Raw genomic sequence first — 21370 nt, 5'->3', positions numbered from 1 at the left:
GAACTATTTTTAAGAAATTGACAGAAATATAGCACTGCCAACCAAAACGATCAACCAAATTTGATCGTTTTCCCTTAATGAAGACAGCAAAACCATATCAGAACACTTCTACCCCACTACCGTCCACCCCCACAACCACCCAGGAAGCTAATAATTAAATTGTCCTCCAGGTTTTGGCCTGCCTGTCATTATAAAGGCACACTGCATGGTTTAGCTGGGCTGCAGTCCTCCCTCTTTCACACATGGAAGATCACTTCCACTCTCAAAACACTGTCTCGGTGGGACTCTTAAGTGGATTCTCGTGATGTGTTAAGTCATTTGATCCTCAGGTGGCTGCTGTGTGTGGTTTGTGTGTGAGCAAGTGAGTACAGGAGAGTGGATGTGCTTGTTTTGCTGCAGTGTGTGTGTGAGACTATCGAAGGAGGCAAAATGAAGTAGTCTTGTCAAAAAAAAAAAAAAATCAAAAAAGTGTTGAGTGCTGCACCAGAGGGGCTTAATGTCAACAGGTTTAAAAGCAAATCTGCAGAATCTCTTTAAAGCTCACCTCTTCATCCATTATCTCTACCCTACTAAATATCCAAAAGCTAATTATAAACACTCCATTATAAGAACATAACATATTGAAACATCTGAATTTGATCGTCTCTGCTGTCTTTTATACCCACCCACACCCCCTGTGCCCCATCTTGCAGGCTTGCAACACGAAATACCCAGACTATGACAAGACGGGTCCTATCTGTGTCAGCGAGCACATCAACAACACCTTGACCCGCTACCGCTGGCTTATCAGTGCCCCAGCAGGTCCCGATGGCGTCACCAGCCCCATGAGGGAGGTGGACTTTGACACGTTCTTTACCTCCTCTAAGATGATCTCGCTGGACTCGATCTACTTCCAGGCAGGTTCGAGGGTGCGGTGCGCTGCTCGAGCTGTTAATTCTAATGGGGAGGAAGGTTTGGAGCTCAACAGCCCCATTGTCACCATCAGCCAGGAGGAAGGTGAGAGGCAAACAATGAAGGAACCCCATTCTGTGCATTTTCACTTACCCAGAGGGAAGCAAGAGATATCTAATAGCGATTTGATTCCCTTACTGCACAAAGAAAGAGCTTTGTTCTTTAGGAATTATGAATCTTCAGGAAATGGGATTTTTAAATAATACAGTGGAGCTTTCTATTGAATAATATAAAACCTTCTCTTCTTTGAGAAGCTAGGTTTTTGGGGCCATTGTTTTTTATGTGTGTGCAACACACTTATTTTGAAAAAGAGAATCTCATGAACAAAAATGTAATTAAGGTAGTTTGGAAACCTTTGCATTTCAGAAATCTCAGTTTGGCTTTTTTTCAGACCTTTTTAAAATTGTGTTTACTCATTTACTTTGAATACCTCTGTTTAAATGGATTGCTACTCCTTCCCAACATTTAACTACTCAAGGACTTGCAACATTTTATGTATTTCCAGTAGGTAATCAAAAATAATATCTCTGTCTCCTTCTTAAATTGGTTTCATTTCATCTACTTTGGTGTTAGTTTGAAAATTGACTTTAAGATTGTGAGTTAAAGTGATCCATTTTGACATGGATCAGCTTTATGCAAAAATAGAAAATTTTAATAACGTGCATGCTTGTTAACCTTAACACTTTTCAAAGAGTCTGTTCCTGACATCACACTGTTGATATAAAAGGTCAAGCACTCGTACCCACACGTACAAACACCCCCACACACCCACACCCACCACTGAGGGGGAAACCCAGTGAGTAACTCATCAATTAATAATACTTTATAGATGGTCTATAATAAGAAATTTTTCCCCAGCTTGATTGTTTAAGACGCAGCAGTCTTAAACAATGTTCTGTCTCCTTCTTAAATTGATTTAATTTAATCTACTTTGGTGTTAGTTTGAAAATTGACTTTAAGATTGTGAGTTAAAATGATCCATTACGACATGGATCAGCTTTATGCAAAAATAGAACAGTTTAACAGCATGTGCACTCTTTTCCCCTCATTATAACAGTTCAAGTATCCCATAATTTAGTGCTTCTACAAGCTATTTTCTGAGAATGGTTCAGAGCTATCAGTCATTTCTCAAAAAGAGAAAAGAATGCTTGGTTTTTGCTGTTGCTACGCAATCATTTATGCTGTTTTCCACCTACACATCCTGGAAGCAACAAGTCCAGACCTGCTCTCACTGGGTGGTCGTCGTGTATTCCTGCAAATATGGAAATCACTACCTGACTTGGTAACAATCATTTGTGTAGAAATCTCCAAATCAGTTTTTTCTCTTCCAAAAGAGACTCATGCACATTGATGAGCCATTCTTACTTTGATTTGCAGTTTGTGCTTTTGTCTCTGGTTTTATTTTTTGTCATAAAAAGGTGTGTGTCAGCCTCGTAAAATGGGAACTGTGGGCGCTGAACCGTTCTCTGCAAAGCTGCGCTACACCGGAGCAGATGACCAGAAACACCCTAACCTCATCAAAGTGACCATCACCATGCCTCACATAGATGGTAAGTTTGGAGCTGGAGGCAGGTCTGCTTCCACCAATGAAGTCAAGTGTAATGTAGTGTGAGTAATATTCACCACTGGGGATCAGCAGCAGCATGGCAGCCAGAATATTTATTGAATCCTGGCAAAAAAAGACCAGCATCAAGGCTACTCCTTGATATTAATTTTGGTTTTGATTCTCTATTCATCACTTATTAAGCTTATTGTATTTTTTCCAATTCTTTGCGATCAAACCTTTTTGCATTTTGCCCCTTAAAAATATAGTCAATATAATTCATTATTGCTCATATGATAGACTTAAGTAATAATAGTACAAATTTGTGTAAAATATTGGACTAGGGTAAGTTTTTCTATGAAGTCCCCTTTAGTCTTTAGTAAACAACTGAAGGTAACATAGTTACTTGATTGTGCTTTAAAATGACACAATGTATGTATGTAAAAAATATATATTGTAGCCCCTTTATAAACAATTGGTAAGATGAATTTGGGAATAAACTGAGCATTGTTTGATGGTTAGCAAAACCATCAAACAATGAAGATTAATTTTTGCAGTTTTAGAAAGCAAGTCTACAAATTCCTTTAAATCCTAAATTTAATTTTTAAACAATTTGAAGTCATTTTTGTTTGTCTGTGCTGAAACCATCAAATCAAATGTATTAATATTCTCATTCTCAATAAAAAAATGTAAAAATTGTAGATCTTTGTTGTGTCTTAGAATTCAATTATTTCTGGGAGTGGCTTGATATGCCTTTTCCTTCATCTGACTCTGATTATCTAAAAAGCTGGGACATGTTTCAGAGCACTATTCATTACATCCTCTGAAAATAGAAAAGGTCTGGGACAAGTGTGAACACACCAAAATATTGCTGTCCACCTAAACAAACAGACTGGGTAAGAACAAATGTTAAATATTTTAGTATATTATAAAGCACTTAACTAGAGCAAAAGGTGACTCTGCAAAGTGTCGCTCTGCGGGACAAAATCCAAATGTAGGTCACACTTTTTAGACTGTATTTAGAAATCAGTTTGAGAGCAATGTATCATTTTACATTCACCTTACAAGTATGCACTACTTTATGTTGGTCTTTCATATAACATCCCACTAAAATAAAGTTTTGCAAAGCACGGTATCTCTCAAAGATACCTGACCATGCCTGGAATCTTTTCCCATTCAATTTTGCAGGTATGCTTCCAGTAATCTCCACTCGGCCCCTCATGAACTTTGACCTGACTTTGAGTCCAGATGGAACCCGAGTCGGAAACCACCGCTGTTCAAATTTGCTTGACTTCAATGAGGTCACAACAGGTCACAGCTTCATCACTGCTTCGACACGCAGCCCAGAGAGCATGGGGGAGTCTGCGCCCTACCAGTTCAGCGTCTCTTTGCGGGGGAACAGCACGCTGCGCTTCTACAGGAACCTGAACCTGGAAGCATGTCTGTGGGAGTTCAGCAGCTACTACCACATGTCTGAACTGCTTACGGACTGTGGAGGTACAATAGGCACAGATGGACAGGTGTGTGTAACCTTTGTCCAAAAGAGCTTTTAAAATTCAATCTAGAGATTGTTTGTACATTTGGGCGACTGCTGCCTTTGTGTGGATTGTGGCCTGTTTGTGCCCTGTTGTGTATGCTCAGTCTATTTACACATTGACGTCTGAATGAGGAGGTGACATAGACAGAGCAGCGCCATATCTCTTTTCCTCCTTTAAATGTTTCATTCAGTGGAGGTTTGTACGTTTGTTTGCTAATTCCGGACACCTGTTTGGGACATCTTTCAGTGAGAAAGTACACACCAACACACAAAACACTCAAAGTTTATCTCGAGTCTAGACAGCTATTGATTCTCTTAATGCTGAACACTGCTTAGATTGACACAAAACTGTTAACATCATCAATTGAAGCCATTATATTTGAAGATTTCCACAAATCTATCTTTCAAACGATTTTTAGATAGCTCTGTCAAATGTATTTATTGTGACCAGATCCTTAGAAAATCAAAATTTCTGTTTACATTCTCTCTGCAGGTGTTGTAGTGTTTACTCTGCAATTTTATAGTGGTTCTTATATAGTTTCTTTGAAAATGACCCCTGCTCTTGTCCTGCTGCTCTTTTGTTCTCCTCCAGCCTTTGATCTTTCAGCTTCTTTTTTGCTGATTAGACTGCATGTGTGAAGTTTGGTATAAATGTGAGTGTGTATGCAATGCAGAAGGAGATGGAGAGGAAGTAAAAATAACTTTTGCTGGCAACACACAGTAGTTACATGTAAGGTTTGTGATCCACAAGACCTGTGTTCCAGTTGTAATTGCTGTCCTGGAACAAGAAAAAGAACAACATTTCCAAGGTGTTCACTGCCTTCTGGTTCCAGGTGGATACATAAATCAAAGAGCACAGATTAGTTGATACTAACTGCAATAAAGATTTAACTTTAACAATAACATAAGCTGAAATCTGAAAAATGTGACATTCATGGGAATGTATCAAACAGGTCAGTGATGATGTTACAGAGGCATTCAAAGCAGGGCTATGTTATAAAACAATATCTCAATTTTTGGGCATCTCTTGGAGCAATGTTCAGTCCATCATGTGAAAATAGAAAGAGTATGGCACAGCTGTAAATCTACTAGAGCAGGGCATTTTCTCCTCCAGGTTGGTAGAATATAGAATATGAATATCCAAATCATGTTCACTCTACGCCGGTTAAATATAATGTGTAAGTTATGTATATTTTAAAGATGAACTTCTAATCTAATTTGAGTGAAGTCCTGTAATTCAAATCTTTAAAGGCAGATTGAATAATACCAAAATATTGGTGTACAGGGACATCTAGTGGTAGCATTTTGGGCACGGTGTTTATAGCATATGAATGTGACTGAATAAGTTGCAGTGAATTATTTAAACATGTTTATGTTTTAATATATATACAGTATTCAGTTGTGATCAGTAGAAAGTTTTTTATTGTTGAAACAGTTGCTTTGAAAGGTAAAAGAGATGTCGGTATCAGCCTACATCATTGGTTGTTTGTGTATAACACAAGGAGGCGTTTCTGTATCCTGAACCCACTGAGTAGGAGTAGGAGACTTCAAGGACCTTGAGGAGGAGAGCACTGTGTTCATCTGTTACATCTTTCCTGTACTTATTATAGGTTTTCAACCTGCAATCATTTCTTAATCTGAAAGATTGTGAAATGTTTTACTAAACTGCTTTAAGTAAATACCAAGTGTACTTTTTTCTAACGACCCCACTAGGGACAAGGGTGTACAGAAAATGGATGGATGGATGGAAGTACTTTTTTATATATATAGAATATGAATTTCATTCTATGAGAGACTTATCTATATAACAACAGCATAAAAATCAGATGTCTGCATTCAGTTATTTTTAAGGTAAATAGAAACAACTAATTTCCACTTGAAATTTCCTGCAGGTGCTGAACTTGGTCCAATCTTACGTAACCCTGCGTGTGCCTCTCTACGTGTCTTATGTGTTCCACTCACCCCTGGGCACCGGTGGCTGGCAGCACTTTGACCTCCAGTCAGAGCTGCGCCTCACTTTTGTGTATGACACAGCAATTCTGTGGCAGGAGGGCATCGGCAGCCCCCCACAGGCAGAGCTCCAGGGTAAGTTCCCATATCAGAAAGAGTAGTGTTTCTTAAAAGAAATTAATTTTCTTTTGAATTTATATATATATATTTTTTTTTTCATAGGATCGTTGTATCCTACCAGCATGCGCATCAATGAGCAGGGACGTTTGGTGGTGAATTTCCGCACGAAAGCTCATTTCAGGGGTCTGTTTGTTGAGTCTCATTCTTCAGGCAGAATCAAAACAACCGGTAATACTGACTGACATGATTTTACAATGAAACTTGCTGATTCCTAAAACAAAAATAAATATTGTTGATGCTGATATCACTTTTAAACTTCTTAAAATGTCTCTAGCAACATCCATGTCATCCATGGTGATGAGTGTGGACCACCCAGGCCTGACCTTTAACCTCACCTTAGTGAGGACTGAGCCCACCTACAACCAGCCAGTCCAGCAATGGACCTTGCTCTCTGATTTTGCTGTAAGAGGGCATGCGGCTTTTTTCATCCCATGATTAGGACAGTATGAGACTCATTGGGTGCTAACCTTAAGTATTATTGCACTTCTTCAAAAGTGTTAAACATCTGCAACCTGTAATAGATTGTATTTAACAGAGAAGCAATAATTGTTCTGAGTGCTGTTAACATGATATAAACTATTGCTATAAAGCACAGATGCATCCCAAAAAAATTATAGAACTGAAAAGTTTGTTTATTTTTGAAATTCAAGTCAAAAAGGCAGTATTTCTGCCTTTTTGAAGAAATACTCTATAAAAACCTGTTTTTAGCTGGTCTTATGTAATATTTCCTTTTTTTAACAAACACATTTTTGGAACGCCCTTTACTTTTGTATTTTTCGTATACAGATCAGAGATTATTCTGGAACATACACAGTGCATTTGATCCCATGTACAACATCTCAGAACATGGAATACACTGTTCCACCTGTTTGCAATCCCAGAGAATATCTCACTTTTGATCTCGACATTAGATTTCAGCAAGTAAGTGTAATCCTTTGAAGGAAAATCCACTCATGAACAATTTGTATTTGTTTTTCTGTCACTTTTTGCCTTGACTCACTGACATAGCTTAATCTCTCTGTAGGTGAGCGACCCAGTTGCAGTGGAATTTAGTCTGAATACTCAGATGTTCTTGCTGTCCCAGAAGAGCCTCTGGCTTTCTGATGGCTCTGTGGGTTTTGAACAGGAGAGTGACGTCACTTTTTCTGAAGGTGAGACGTTTAATTTCCTGTATTCATTTTGCAAAGCTGCATTACATTTAATAAATATATAGTCTCCACTTAATTAGCTTTGCTAAAGCGCAATAGGCTCAAACATTTAAAAAGGGATGAAAATAGAACAAAATATCAACATTCAAGATTCACAATGTTAGCATATAGAACTGACACATTATTTGCTTCTTTTAGGTGACACAATATATGGTCGTGTCATGGTGGATCCAGTGCAGAATTTGGGAGATTCTTTCTTCTGCAGCATAGAGAAGGTGTTTCTCTGCACTGGTGCTGATGGCTATGTGCCCAAATATAATCCAACCAAGTTTGAATTTGGCTGTCTCGCTGACTCTCCATCCTTGCTATACAGATTCAAGATTCTTGTGAGTATACAAAAGTTTTAAAACTTAAAAGTGTGAATCGTTGAGAAATCTTTTTTTCTCTACCTTCTTTTATCTAAAAATCAATATTGTTTGACTTACCAGGACAAGGCCCAGCCAGAGACTCAGGCACGTGTGTTTGGAGATGTCAGTTTTAATGCGGTGCTGGCAGTAGACGATCCATCAGCTGTATCTCTTGTCAGAAAGTCAGGATCTGATGGGTTTAGCCTGGACTCAACAGCCATGTTCCAGGTATGCTATGTCTCATTGATGGAAGCTTTTTAGCCTTTCTGCCATTTAATCCATTAATCATTTTTATAAGGACCAGAGGAGATTTCATGCTGTAAATGCTTGAGACAGAAGAGTGGATTTATTAATGTTTTGAATCAGGGGTCTTACACTCCTCGAAGATCAATGTTCTTCAAATTTGTGTTTTTGTGTCTACTTCAATACACCTGAATAAAATGTTAAGGTCATTAGCAAGGTTCCGTAGAACATGGCTGTATGCTGAGGATTCAATTAAGCCATTTTATTCAGGTGTGTTAGACCAGAAAGACATTTAAAAGTTGTAGGACCACAACACATAAGGACTATAGTTTGAGACCCCCTTTTTTAAAAACTGTCTAGATTGTCTTTAATATCTTGTATTAGCTGGTATCACTGAAAAAAACTGCATTTGTCTATTTCCTGGAAAATATGGACTGTGAATGTGACTATTTTAATAGGAAACAAAATGCTTATCCATATGTGCTTTATGCAGTAGAATGTAGAGAATGTACAATTACTGAGACCGTTTTTCTTAGTGTTCATAGCTATTCTCATCCTCAGGTCGCTGCAGGGCGCGAATGGTATATACACACCATTTACACCGTTCGCTCCAAAGAGAACACCAACAGGGGCATTGGGAAACGCAGCCTAGAGTACCACTCTTTTGTTTCCACTCTGACATCATTTGGCACAAAAAGCCATCGCAGAAAAAGATCTGCTCACGACAAAATCCCAGCAATTGCAGAAGATATTGGAATAGATAACGGCCGAGGGACCAACATTATGCATATTGCTTTAGACCGCACCAAGAGAAGGTCGAGGGGATCAGATGAGTTGTTCCCTGGTGGCCGAGAACTTGGTGAGCTGAACGCTGACAATCAAGAGGAAAGTCTAGTGAGCATTGTGGGGGTACTGGTGGGGCTGCTGCTGACAGTCCTCATTATTGTTACCATTGCACTGGTACTGAAATCCAGACAAAAGGATGGGAAGGAGGTATGGAGCGAGGGAGTGCAGGAGGTGGTGAAAGGTTCTGTCAGCACCGAACCCATGCTGGTGGTGAGGATGCAAGACTGCCACAACAGCTCTGAGGTCTGAGCCATGAATGCATGAATTGGACAGACGGACACACAGAATACGTGGGAGGAGTTTTTATATATTCCTTTTCTTTTTCTGAGTTACTTTTACAACACCAAAAACATTCAGTTGAGCAAATGATCTTAGAGTGTGCCTGTTAATGTTACCACTGAACTGAATTCACTTGAGTGCACTCAGTACAACACTATTATGCCAAGTTTTTATTTGTCATTTCAGCTTCTGCTGTTAATACCATAGTATATTTGGTCTTGGGTAAAGACTTAATTGTGTCTAAAAGTGCCTGAAGAAACTAATCCTTCAGGACAGTCAACCCCAGTGTTCGTAGGGATGATGCAGACTAAGTGAAAAATACAGTGCTGGAGGAAGGTAGCATTCAGTATGAAAACCTTCAATAAAAACATGAAGGAATCACAGTATTGCAATATCAACACAAAAGTTTTAAACATAAATGTCATACCATGATTCAAGTACTTTATTTAAAATAAAAAGCAACAATTATTCCTATAATACAGTCATAATAATAATGTTTTCTATTTGCATTATTCCTTGTTGCATTGCAGTAAGATTGATTATATTCGCAATAAATTAGCAACAAAAGTTTGTTTCTTTAGCTAATCATTTGCAGTAAGTTGTATTTTTCAGACAACTGGACAGCATTTTAGCTAAAATTATTTTGCCTGCTGTGATAATCATATGTTTATGAACATGTCCATGTGAAGCTGGCATGTCTGAACATGACTACTAAAAGTGTTAATATATTCATCTTAAATTGTGGCTTCCATGGAGTGAACATTTTTACTCCTGCAATTAGTGGAGTATTTTTCATAGGTTAATAACAGGAGATGAATCAAGATGAAAGCTGAATCAAAATGAAACAGCAACCAATGAGCAATCTGCATATTTGCTTTGTTTTGGCAGCAAATGATCACCAGAGAAAAAACATTGGCTTCTATAAATTATTAACAGCACCACAGAGAACAGATCAGATTTTAGGTTTAAAAAATAATGAGCAGTGTTGTTACATCCTTTTATGATGAATATTAATCTGTCAGTGCATGACATCCTGTTTTTTTCATTCTCCACCCTCATCAGAAAACTAGCTCTAAATTATTGAACTAATTATTAAATTCTGTTTTCAAAGCAATCAGTAACTTCTTCAAGTCATTCTCCTAATCTTTTAAAGTTGAATATGCATCCCATTTAAAGTAGCTTATATTCTCCTATTTTTTTTTTATTTATATTGTATCTGATGCTATTTAATTACTTGGAATATCTGCTCAGGTAGCTAGCTTGCAACTACAGCATACAGTGTGCAAATCCAGAAATCATACAAAGCTTAAATATGTAAAATATTTTAAAAAATCTTAAAAGTAACTCTTGTTGCAACAGATTAATGTCAAAAAGTCCAACAGAGGCATCAGTTCAAGATTAAATTAACTGTGGTTATTGATGGTACAGTTGTTATTCTTTGAGCTGGACACTAAAAAGAGAGGGAAGAGGTTTGAGGTAAGAGAGAAAAGTTGGGAAGCATTTAGGGCTAGTCAAAAGAAGATTTCTGTCTTAGCAGCAGCAATGCTAGATGATTTTTCTGCTTGATATTTGTCAGATCATCTTTAGTTGTGAGAGTGTTGTTGACTGGCAATCAGCCTGTTTCACAGTATGACCACAGGTCATTGACTCAATCTCACAACCAAAGATTTTCAACATGAGAAACTGATAGCTGCAATCCAAATTAGCATAAATGTTACTTGTAACTTCCCAGCTGTAGTTTGTTACCTTAATAAGGGTAAGAGCCTCTCAATTCTAAAACGTAAAGGTCTTTGTCTTTGTGACCAAAATATTTCCAAACAGCCAAAATTGTCTTTTGTGTTACTGATTGAAAAGTAAAACACCAGCAGTGTGACGAGGCATGCATATTTGCTGAGCACATGTCACTGTGCAATCTGTGCTCTAGACAGGAGAAAACTTTGATAACTCTTGTACTTTTTCTGGAAGCTTGTAGAGACAGTTTTAAATAGTAGGAAAGTACGACAATGAAAACACCTCTGCTGTCATCAAACAGTGGAGGCTCCAGTACTTAACATTTCACCGTTACATTTTCTGCTGGCTGCAAAAGATAATTAAGGATACTGGAGATATCTTAGAAAGGTGAAAGGTTGCAGTATCCATTTTGTCATTTTAGCATACTTTTGAAAATAAAAGACATCTTCTATTATTGTACTCATTTTTTAAGAAGATTAGCAAGTATCCTGTAGAGTGTTTTCTGAAAGATTTGTCAGGATTTCCCAATTTATAGCAGAAAATCTAAGACAAAATGACAGTCACTTCTTTATTATAACTTATCTTAACCATGCATATCTAATTTTAGTAGATAAGCAACATCTGAAAGGACTTTTGCTCAATTATTAGTTAATTTAATCATTGTATGTATTCATTTTTTTATATACCTTATGACATTGTATTATATTTTTCCAACTATGTTTTTTTTACTCTGTTGTGTGCTTACTTGTATGAACCATTTTGAGTATTGGTGAACCACTATGTTTCTGATAGAATATTGTCATATTTATTAAATGTTAATGTAAAGTTGTTTTCTTTTTAAACACAGGTTAAGGTATGCTTGTGAAAAAATGCTCATCTCAGGAGTTTTCCCTTTTGCTTTGAATAGGCACGGTGTTGTAGTTTTGACTGAAGAGAACCTCCACAAAGCCACTTTCAGCCTCTTTGTTAAACTATTGATTAGTCTGGTGAAAAGATATACTCATACCTGAAGATCTGACTTCTCTTTCTCCCACATTGTGTATTTCTCAGCTTTATTTCTTGGCAGTGCTGTGTAGATTTGTTGTTTTGGGACAAGCAATGCACACAAACGAGCTGTTTACAGATCACTATGGGATCTGTATACAGTACAGTTTTTGCCATTTCACATACATTCATGATTTTATTAAGATCACTTCTGAAATTTACCGTTTATGTGTATTGTTAAATCAGTGTCTTACTCTGCTTTGAACATGTTCACATCAGTGTGCTTGAATGTTTGTCTCATGATGCTGTGAGGCATTACTGTATAAATATGGCTGATATTTGTCAGGGTAAGGTGATGTGGTGATAATGTGTCAATCAATGGGAAATGTTAAGATTTAAGAGCCTGCTGAGATCCAACTGTGATTTTTTTTGTACCCTGATGAACAAGAAAATGCCACAGTCTCTAACTTCAAATGCACTTTCTTGCATCACTTCACTCACATGTCACTACAAGCTATGCAATGTAACTTTCACTCCACAGCCAGTCATCTCCATGGACACCAGTATTTCAGCACAATCAATCTTGGTATTGTCTTTTTATGAATTGATTTTTATGTAAATGTAATTAATAATAAATATTATTTACTGCTCCTTGCTCGTGAGTTATTTTTTAATCTGTATTTGTATACAGTTTCATGTTATGTCTGTAAGATACAAATATGAATTATGGCACATTAAATAAAGTATTTATTTTCTCAACATTTTTTAAATAACATATGTTGAGAGTAATTACCAAAGTATTGCAGAACAAGCATCACAGCTCTGTCAAAACTATTACAGCATCATTGTAGGAAAATATAACAATATAAATAATGCACAGTTACTGAACAGCTTAAGAGTATGACATGTGACTGTTCAATGATAATTTATAACCTAGGTCATAAAAAAGTAGAAATTCATCTCAGAAACAGTTAGTAGTCTCTCTGTGGAGTAAGTTCAGTGATAGCATTTGGTCTTAATGTTATTTGAACTGGTCTTAGACAAAGCCTTAGAGAATTTTTTCTACACTTTTCCTGATTAATACATTTGTAAAATTAGGTTTCATTGATCCTTTTGTAACCTCTTTGCAAACTAGGGCTTTATAGCTAGGGGATGGGAAACCGCATTTTTTAAAAAAAAAAATAAAACAATCTTGATAGAACAGCTAAGGTTTAGATATAGTCCGTCAGATTTACTGCAAAAGGCTTCGTGTGTAGACCTACCTAAGAAGACAGGTTGTTAAACGTGTTCACAGTCAAAAAGTGCATGAAAAATAGAGTCTGAAAATGTGCACATTCATGTAACAAAATGATTGCTGCTTTTAAAAAAAAAAATTATATTCCCCAAAGATGCTTGTTTTTTCAGTGAAATACAGGATGAATGTCATATTAAAGTTTTTTTTGTTTTTTTTTTGTTTTTTTTTACAAAACATGTATTTCTTACTTGGAATTTCCTTCTCCTTCCAGCAAGAAAATGTTTTCAAATTAAAGGTTATGTTTCCAAAACAACATGCGAGAGATTATGCTTCTATTTATTTATTTTGTAAATACAAACAAGCCTATGTTGTATATATTGAATGGAAAGCTATCGGACATAAGTGGGCAGCATTAAACATTTATGGGAGAATTTTTTTTACAAGCCAAACTATAAGTTGATCGACGAAAGAAATAAAATAGTTCGATTTAAAATCTGTTTTATATTCGATTAAAGCGGCCAGAAAGCGTAAAGTCTGATTGGTTAGAACGGAGAATGACGCAACACAAAGTCCCCGCTCACCTCCTTTCCTCCCCTTCCCTCACTTCCTGCAGAAGCAGCGGTGTGTTGACAAACTGCCGCTGTTGGCTCGTAAACATGGCGACCGCTGGAGCAACTGGAGACGACCTGAAGAAAGAGCTCACATGCGCAATTTGTTTGGACTTTTTCAAAGACCCAGTCATACTGAAGTGCGGACATAATTTTTGTCGCTTTTGTATCTGCATGCACTGGGATGAAAATGGCGGAGATTACGGGTATCAGTGTCCTCAATGCCGGACTGTAAGTTGATGCACGCTAACTGCTTTTTTTCCCCTCGTCTTTTTTTTGTTTGTTTGTTTGTTTGTTTTTTACAGACATTGAAGACATTGTTTTTTTACGCAGAAAATTAAGAACGAACAGTTTCAACATTAGGAAGTTATTTTTCAGGAAAACCTGAAGCTTTAAGAGGACTTTAACTATTATTTGGTTTTGTTAATGAAAATAACGTAAAAGGTTTAACCAAGCAGCAGGTTTACTTTAGAAATGTGTACTCGCACCGATTAGCTCTACTCGGCACTGTCTTTGGATACAGTTGCTATGGCAGATCGCTTTAGTTAACGGAAGTTTCGTTACCTAACAATGTATCTGTTGATTTCCTTTTTCTCAGGTATTCAACAAGAGGAGCTTCACTAAAAACTACTTGGTGCAGAATCTAGTTTCAAAACTGGACGACCTGGAGCATCTGGGTTCTCCTTCTGCTCCTTCCAAGTCTATGAAACCGGATGGAAAGTGTCAACAACATGGTGAAGAGCTGAAACTCTACTGCCAAACTGATAAGAGGCCCATTTGTGTTGTCTGCAGGGAATCAAGAGCTCACAGGTTGGTTGCGGCCTTCCTTTAGAAAAATTGAAACACTTCAACTGTTTGTTTCTTCAACATACTATGTGCTGAAATGGGCTAATAATGTGACGCTCTCATACTATACCACAATCAACTTTTTTTTTACAGACTTAAGTGTTTTCCACTAATACTTTGTAATAAACCAACACATGTGTATACTAGTTATTGTCATTTCATAATTTAATTGCTGTTATAGTATGACTTAAAATTGCGTTAGGCTTCTAGTATCTAGAACAGGGGTGTCAAACTCAATTTCACCAAGGGCCACTTCAGCATATTGGCCACCCTCAAAGGGCCACATTGACGGTATAAATCAGGAATGCCCAAGTGCAGTCCTCCAGACTGCAACTTTTAGATGCGTCCCTGCTAAAACGTACCCCAGACAAAAAGTTGACTTCCCTCATTAGCAGCAACTCAGTTCTGTAGAGGCCTATGAATGAGTTTATGATCCAGGTGTGTTAGAGAAAGAACACATCTAAAGTTGCAGAGTGATAGGTCTGGAAAACTAGACTTGGGCAACCCTAGCATAAATGTATTAAAATACAATGTTAAAAATAAATTAAACACCTCATATTGTTAAATGACTGATTTTATGTATTCAAGTTTTAAATATTACATTTGCATGGATGCAAAATTACTGCTCAGTTTAAAAATATGCTCAGTATTTTTAAACTGCTCAGCTAAACTTCGCTCTTTAGCTTGTTAGCTTGTTGATGTTTCAGTTTTATTCCCTGGGAAAATTAATCTTTGTCTGCTTTAAAGATAAGCAGACAAAGAATAAAAACAAGTTTTGATATTAACTCTCAACTTCATTCACAAAACTTTTTCGTTATTTATTACACAACGAACATGTATGTCACATAAGAACAAAACAATGAGGTGATGTTGCCTGTCCTTGAACACAAAGCTGATCCTCTTCACCCTGTCACCAACTCACACATCCTCATTGTGTTGTGTTGTGTAAATAAACACAAAACAAGCAAAATCAATAAACTATATGCATATTCCAGTATATTGAGTTTTGGTTTTACATTCATTCTATTTAAATTTAGTTTGTTTGTGCTTACCAATGTTTTCCCCTGGTCAGTTCGTCGATGTCTGGTTTTAGTTCTATTCTGTGGCGATCCACAAAATGGCGGGTAGGTTTTCGTCAGTAATGCGCGATCTGTGCTTGGTCTTGTTTAAATTCATTATTGAAAACATCTGTTCGCTCAGATAGGTGCTTCCAAACATGGACAAAACACGAGCTGCATGGAGTCGAAGCTGCGGCATCAAATCAGGGGGCAGGAGACTGAAACTTCACGGAACTTCGCTCTTTAGCTTGTTAGCTTGTCGATGTTTCAGTTTTATTCGCTGGGAAAATTAATAATCAGCTTGAGGTGACTCTGCTGCACTCTAGTGGCGAGAAGCCATAATTTTGGCTGGTAAGAATCTGAAGGCATTATGGGAGATGTAGTTTATAGTCAATTCGTGCTCAAAACCTATTTTAAGTCAATCAATAGGGCTGTAAAACGGTGGTGGGGGGGGAGAGGGCCACATAAAATGACGTAGCGGGCCACATGTGGCCCGCGGGCCTTGAGTTTGACACATGTGATCTAGAAGCTTTTTGGCGATTTGATCATGTATTGTCTTCTGCATAACTTAGATTGCTACCTACGTAGATTAAATGGCCTTGCATGCTTCATTGTACTGCTTAGCTCTGCATGAACAGTGTTGCAGCTTACACACTACTAAGGCCTTGGAGCCACACCTAGATAAGAAGGGCACATACACACAAACTCCTCGTTCGGAATAGTTTAGAAGTAGATAAAAACCAGTTGCGCCTTGCTTTCTGTGCTTGTATCGGTCTGAACCTTAAAGTGAACAAAGCAGAGGCCGGGCGCTGCAGACAGGTGGGTGACTCTCTGTTTGTAACTGAACATGTTGATTGGTTGTATTGTACAATAACTGCCTTAAAATATAGATTAAAACGAGGTAAACACAACCTTTTCTCTTTATTCCTTATTCTGAGGTACTGTGATCGAGTCACAATCAAGATCTCGAATTCCAGGGCTTTAACAAAATAAAATGACAAATGTTTTTCAAATTTAGAATTCTGATAAATAGACACCCTCCTTGAGTCAATACTTTATAAAGCTAAACATTTTGGGGGTCTTGTTTTACTGCTCTTGCACATCTAGCAAAATAGTTTGCCAGTTAGCTTGGATGTAGAATATCTATACATAATTTTTCCTAGTATTGACAAGGCTTTTTAATTGCATTTAGATGTAGACTTTGACTGGACCATTTTGTCACATTGCTATGTGATAACCTTCGCCCCTGGTTCAAGTGTTTTGCTTATAGAAGCCCACAAATGTATATAAAGATTTGGTAACTTACTTTAGTTTTTGTTATCTCGCCTTCTCTGTCCTTTCTTCTGTAGTTGAAAATGAAAAATGTCAGTTGATTCAATTATTTAAGGACTTTTTTATTGTCATACCACATTCCTCGTTTGTGACATAAGGCCAAAACAAAGTTTTACAGATTAGAGTAAACTATAACAGTACTTTAAGCTTTCACAAAGAGGAGAAAGGCAATGCGACTGCACTAATTTTTGTAAATTTGCTTAACAAAAAGGACACTTTTCAAATGTTAAATAATTTTTCTTTATTTAATTTGGCAAATCAGTAAAGTGTGTAATTTTGTAAGTACATTTGAACATTTTTAAAAGAAAAGCGACAATAGCAATGTTTGTTTGACTTAAATGACATGCACAGCAGGCTAGCCCTTGTGTGCCATCTTGTGAGTTGGGGGGCAATGACACCAAGATCTGTGTTTTTATTAAGAAAGCTCAATATCAAATTGTAAATAACTGGAGCAGTGAACATGGGCTATGTTTTTCAGACACCATCAGGTGGCTCCAGTGCCAGAAGTTGTGAATGATATGAAGGTACGATCAATCTCTAAAACTGCAAATCTACATGGTAAATTTGGAGAATTTGCTATACATCCTACTTGTTGTATTGAAAAGTTTTTTCACTTGGTGGTATGTTCTGTTTTTTTCTGTCTACATACATTATGATGCTCATTTATTTCAGATGGAGTTGAAAGTGAGACTTATGGAGCTCAACTGGCAGAAGTCGCAGTATACTAAAATCAAGACAACAGATGAAAGGACTAAAAATGATGTTCGGGTATGTAAAGTTCAATTTATTTCCATTGGTTGCGGGGAAAAAACATGTTGCAGTGTGTTAAGTATTGCTTTAATCTTAATGTTTTGTAAATTTTTTATAACACTGAACTAAATTAAGCTCTGTACTTGGTACAATTTTTGGTTGAAGTAAGAATACAGAAATATAGACAACTTGGCCTCTCCATTTAGTATTCAGTTATTTCAACATAAATTCTCCCATAATGATATCTCAGATTTTTGTCAGAATTACAGCCATATTACACATGACACCACTGGTTTCTGCAGAGAACAACTATGTTGTCTGAAGGAGAAATTAGGACATCTCATTGTCAAACAGTAGTCTTACCCCAGTTGCTTGAAATAACTACCAGTCCCTTTCAACAAGGACATTTTGCCCCAAACTTTACTTTCAGTGGAATGTTTTGGTTTTTTTTTCTTTTTGTGAGAGGTTTTTTGCATTTATTGCCCTTTTCAGATTGCCCCAAGGCAGCTGTGGCTAAAATCCAGTTAGTTGCCACCATTAGCATGTTATCATTTTTAAGTCATACTACAGCATCTCTGTAAGATGGAGATCTTGTCTTGAACTCTAGTTGAGTCCCTCAGTTCAAATTTAATCAAAAGCTATGTGACACAGTTTATGTCATAACTTTCAGTCACTCCTTTCATTTACTGGTATGTTTGGGTCATTGCCATGTTAGCAGTTCTAGTTTTGCCTTAGCTTTATTTTTTTAACAGATGTTTTCGCATTTTACTCAAGCACCCTCTGAGGAACAATAGAACTCATGGTGGGTTTTATGATGGTGAGCTGGCCAGGTCCTTCTGCAGCAAAGCTTTCACAAAACTGTGACACTTCCAGGTCCATATGTCAGTTAGCATGAGTGTCTTTTTCTGGAATGCTGTATTTGGTTTATGTCTAACATTGCATTGATTTATTACTTGAATGTATCAGTTGTAAAAATTTATGTTGAATAGCCATGAATCTAAATGTAAGAAACAGTCTGGTGTACGGTGTCTGATTTCTTCAATATTATTTTGCCATGAATATTAAAACTTTTCTGTCTTCTAGCTGAAGAAGCAACGGCTCAAGGAGAAGATTGAAGCAGATGTAGGGGCCTTGGTCCAGTTCTTGTTGGATGAGAGAGATTCTCTTCTGGAGAGCTTGGATGCTGAGGAAGCAGCATCTCTGGCCATCATTGACGACAACCTGGACTTTGTTGATAGTGAAGCAGCAGATGTGGACAAACTCATAGCAGATATTCATAATCACATTGGTGGGAAGACTAACTTTGAGGTGAGTTGAATGATAGGTATTTTCTCGATCTACATAAAAAGAACCACAGACAACGTCACTTAGCTGTTCATCTCAGCTCTCTTGCAAGAGGAGAAGACACAGTAACCCTGGCATGTCTGCCAGCCTGGCAGAAGCCAGCTGTTCAGTTCACCGTGCGTTCTGACAGTCTGCTGCAGAGCTTGTCTTTTATTAGCAGGGGAAAGAAGTGAATGGAATGTGGGAGAGTGATTTTAACAGAAGGGGTGGGGGTGGCTATCCTGATAACAAGGAAGGGGGAACACAGAAACTAACTAAGGAGTATCTCAGGAAGATCTCCTAAAGAAGATTAAGACACCACATGCAAAAACATGCTCAAGGTTAAAGAAAGGTTAGTTATGTCTTACACACAGTTTAATAAATTCCTCCTCTCTGGGGTGAGAACACTAAACCTTTAAATAAAAAACAACTAGTAATATAAAACTACTAATGTAAGAAAGATAACAAACATAATAATTCTAACATTGAACATGAAGGCATTATCGCAATGTGTGCTGAAAAGATATTAAAAATCAGATAAAATTTGTCTTGTAGACAGTTGCACCAGTTGGATCAAAAACTTCAATGTATACTGTTACTTTGTTTAATGTGCAGTAAATTAGTAACAACATTCAGCATAACAATTAAGGTAACATCTTATTTTACTCCAACAGAGCCTTTCTGGAACATTTAATAAGTAAGTAACCCACAATTGAAGACCATCATTAAATTTAAAAAAGAGTATAAAAGGTTAACGTATTTGTATCCTCTCCAGAGCAATGCATCGCAAGTCTTTCACATCCCTTGAGCCGGTCAGTTGTACAACTGAATTTACAGACTTCTCAGGGCCTTTCCAACTCATCATGTGGAAGAAGATGATGCACGTTCTGCACACCAGTAGGTTTAGGCAACAGAAATGCTGCCACAATAATAATTCATTATGATTAAAGTAAGGTGAACTAAACTGTCCATATTTCTTCCTGCATAGTGCCTCAGAACCTGACCTTAGACCCCGACACCGCTCACGCGAACCTCCTTATCTCAGACTTTGACACCAAAGTGGAGGAGGGACGGGTTCGCAGCCAGGAGCCGGATCTTCCGGGCCGCTTCAACCGGTTCTGTGGAGTCCTCGCCACAGCCCAGTACGCCAGCGGCCAGCACTACTGGGAAGTAGACGTGAGGGACAAAGGTGTGTGGTACCTGGGGGTGACGACTGAGTGCAGCAACAGAAAGGGCTTTGTCAGTCTCACTCCATCCGCAGGATACTGGAGCCTCTGTCTGCAGGACCGACTCTACGCCAATGTGGAAGATGGTCGCATTCCCCTCGCTGACTACTGGAACTCTCCTCGTGTCGGTGTGTACCTGGACTATGACAATGGCCGCCTTAGTTTCTATGATGCTGTTACAATGAAGAGACTCTACATGTTCGACACCTGCTTCGAGGAGCCTGTCTATCCTTTTTTCAGCCCAGGGAAGAATGACGTAGGCAGCAGGCTGCAGATATGCCATTACTATTAACAGAGGTGTGATGAGTAGGTGTTAAGAGTCCAACTCGTGCTTTGAGGTTAGCCTGTTGGAAAGACATCTTCTTTAGACATACAGTAGTGATGATGTGATGTTGCTTCCCGGGTGAACATTCTCAACTTGGATTCCCCCCCCACCCCCCAAAATTAGACACAAACTGTAGGCTCACACCCCTGGTTACTACGGTGGTGGATTTGGAGAGGTGCTTTGCTGTTTACATATATCACTGTTTGTGTGATTGCAGATGCCTCAGGTGTTCCTGGTGATTAAAGCATACTAACGTGTGCTCTATTAACACCTGCTCTGCCAAACTTTGTTACATTTGCTTTTGGTTTCTGTTCTCAGTTTGGCCAGCTTGTCTGGGGAAATAACTTGAAATTCATGTTTCTAGATCAAACGGGTTAGACAGGTTTTATGGAAATGGTTTTATCAAAAACATTTTAAACTACCTGTATATTTCGTTAGTTTATGTTATATACACGCAGTTTCGAAATGTTGCCAGACCTACTTTTTACTTCCAAGTCTTTTGCAGCACAACTATACAGTACTGAACAGAGGTAACTGTGAGGAGATATCTTAACACATATGAAACGTTTTCTACAGCTGAGCGAATGACTACACGTCAGTGATACATTTCTTTGAACATAGCACCTCCTTATTAAGCTGTATTTCCATATATTTAGCCGCTTAGAGGATAAATATTTAGCTTTATACATTCCATTTATAAAAAATAAAGCAAGAACTTGGATTTGACTGAAATAGAGTGCTGAATGCTGGCGTTGTCTTCTTGCTTTTATGTTTTATGTTAAATTGATTACTGCTGTTACATATGACTGATACATGTATTTAAAGTCCATGTATTATGATTTTATTATGATTTTTTTTTTTTAGTTTTG

At 37.7% G+C, this 21370-nt stretch overlaps 2 protein-coding genes across 2 annotated transcripts in view; both read left to right on the top strand.

Annotated features, from left to right (window-relative positions):
• The window catches only part of frem2 (FRAS1 related extracellular matrix protein 2), a 68526-nt gene extending 56103 nt beyond the window's left edge, over positions 1 to 12423 (top strand). Inside the window, exons 14-24 of the mRNA XM_023342793.1 lie at positions 693 to 996; positions 2370 to 2501; positions 3683 to 4014; positions 5924 to 6116; positions 6204 to 6329; positions 6436 to 6563; positions 6948 to 7082; positions 7186 to 7312; positions 7508 to 7695; positions 7798 to 7944; positions 8521 to 12423. Of these exons, the coding sequence (XP_023198561.1) occupies positions 693 to 996; positions 2370 to 2501; positions 3683 to 4014; positions 5924 to 6116; positions 6204 to 6329; positions 6436 to 6563; positions 6948 to 7082; positions 7186 to 7312; positions 7508 to 7695; positions 7798 to 7944; positions 8521 to 9054 (2346 nt within the window). The 3' untranslated portion in view covers positions 9055 to 12423. The remainder of the gene's footprint in view (positions 1 to 692; positions 997 to 2369; positions 2502 to 3682; positions 4015 to 5923; positions 6117 to 6203; positions 6330 to 6435; positions 6564 to 6947; positions 7083 to 7185; positions 7313 to 7507; positions 7696 to 7797; positions 7945 to 8520) is intronic.
• A 1209-nt stretch (positions 12424 to 13632) lies between these two features.
• LOC102228468 (zinc-binding protein A33-like) lies at positions 13633 to 20620 on the top strand. Its single transcript, XM_005807049.3, has 8 exons — positions 13633 to 13872; positions 14240 to 14451; positions 17356 to 17401; positions 17550 to 17645; positions 18711 to 18935; positions 19625 to 19647; positions 19726 to 19847; positions 19939 to 20620. The coding sequence occupies exons 1-8, from the start codon at positions 13690 to 13692 to the stop codon at positions 20466 to 20468; spliced, it is 1437 nt and encodes a 478-aa protein (XP_005807106.3). The 5' UTR covers positions 13633 to 13689; the 3' UTR covers positions 20469 to 20620.
• Positions 20621 to 21370: the final 750 nt, after the last annotated feature.

The sequence above is a fragment of the Xiphophorus maculatus genome, chromosome 11, assembly GCF_002775205.1.
Source record: "Xiphophorus maculatus strain JP 163 A chromosome 11, X_maculatus-5.0-male, whole genome shotgun sequence".
In the NCBI taxonomy this organism is placed as follows: domain Eukaryota; kingdom Metazoa; phylum Chordata; class Actinopteri; order Cyprinodontiformes; family Poeciliidae; genus Xiphophorus; species Xiphophorus maculatus.
Note: the sequence above shows the minus strand (reverse complement) of the source record. Positions and strands in the feature narration are given on the sequence as shown.

Bases quoted from the DNA above. Each gene is read 5' to 3' on its own strand.
- LOC102228468 (XM_005807049.3), top strand. From the start codon at position 13,690: ATGGCGACCGCTGGAGCAACTGGAGACGACCTGAAGAAAGAGCTCACA. The intron at 13,873-14,239 runs GTAAGTTGATGC...CCTTTTTCTCAG, and splicing joins AGTGTCCTCAATGCCGGACT to GTATTCAACAAGAGGAGCTT. The intron at 18,936-19,624 runs GTGAGTTGAATG...TTACTCCAACAG, and splicing joins GTGGGAAGACTAACTTTGAG to AGCCTTTCTGGAACATTTAA.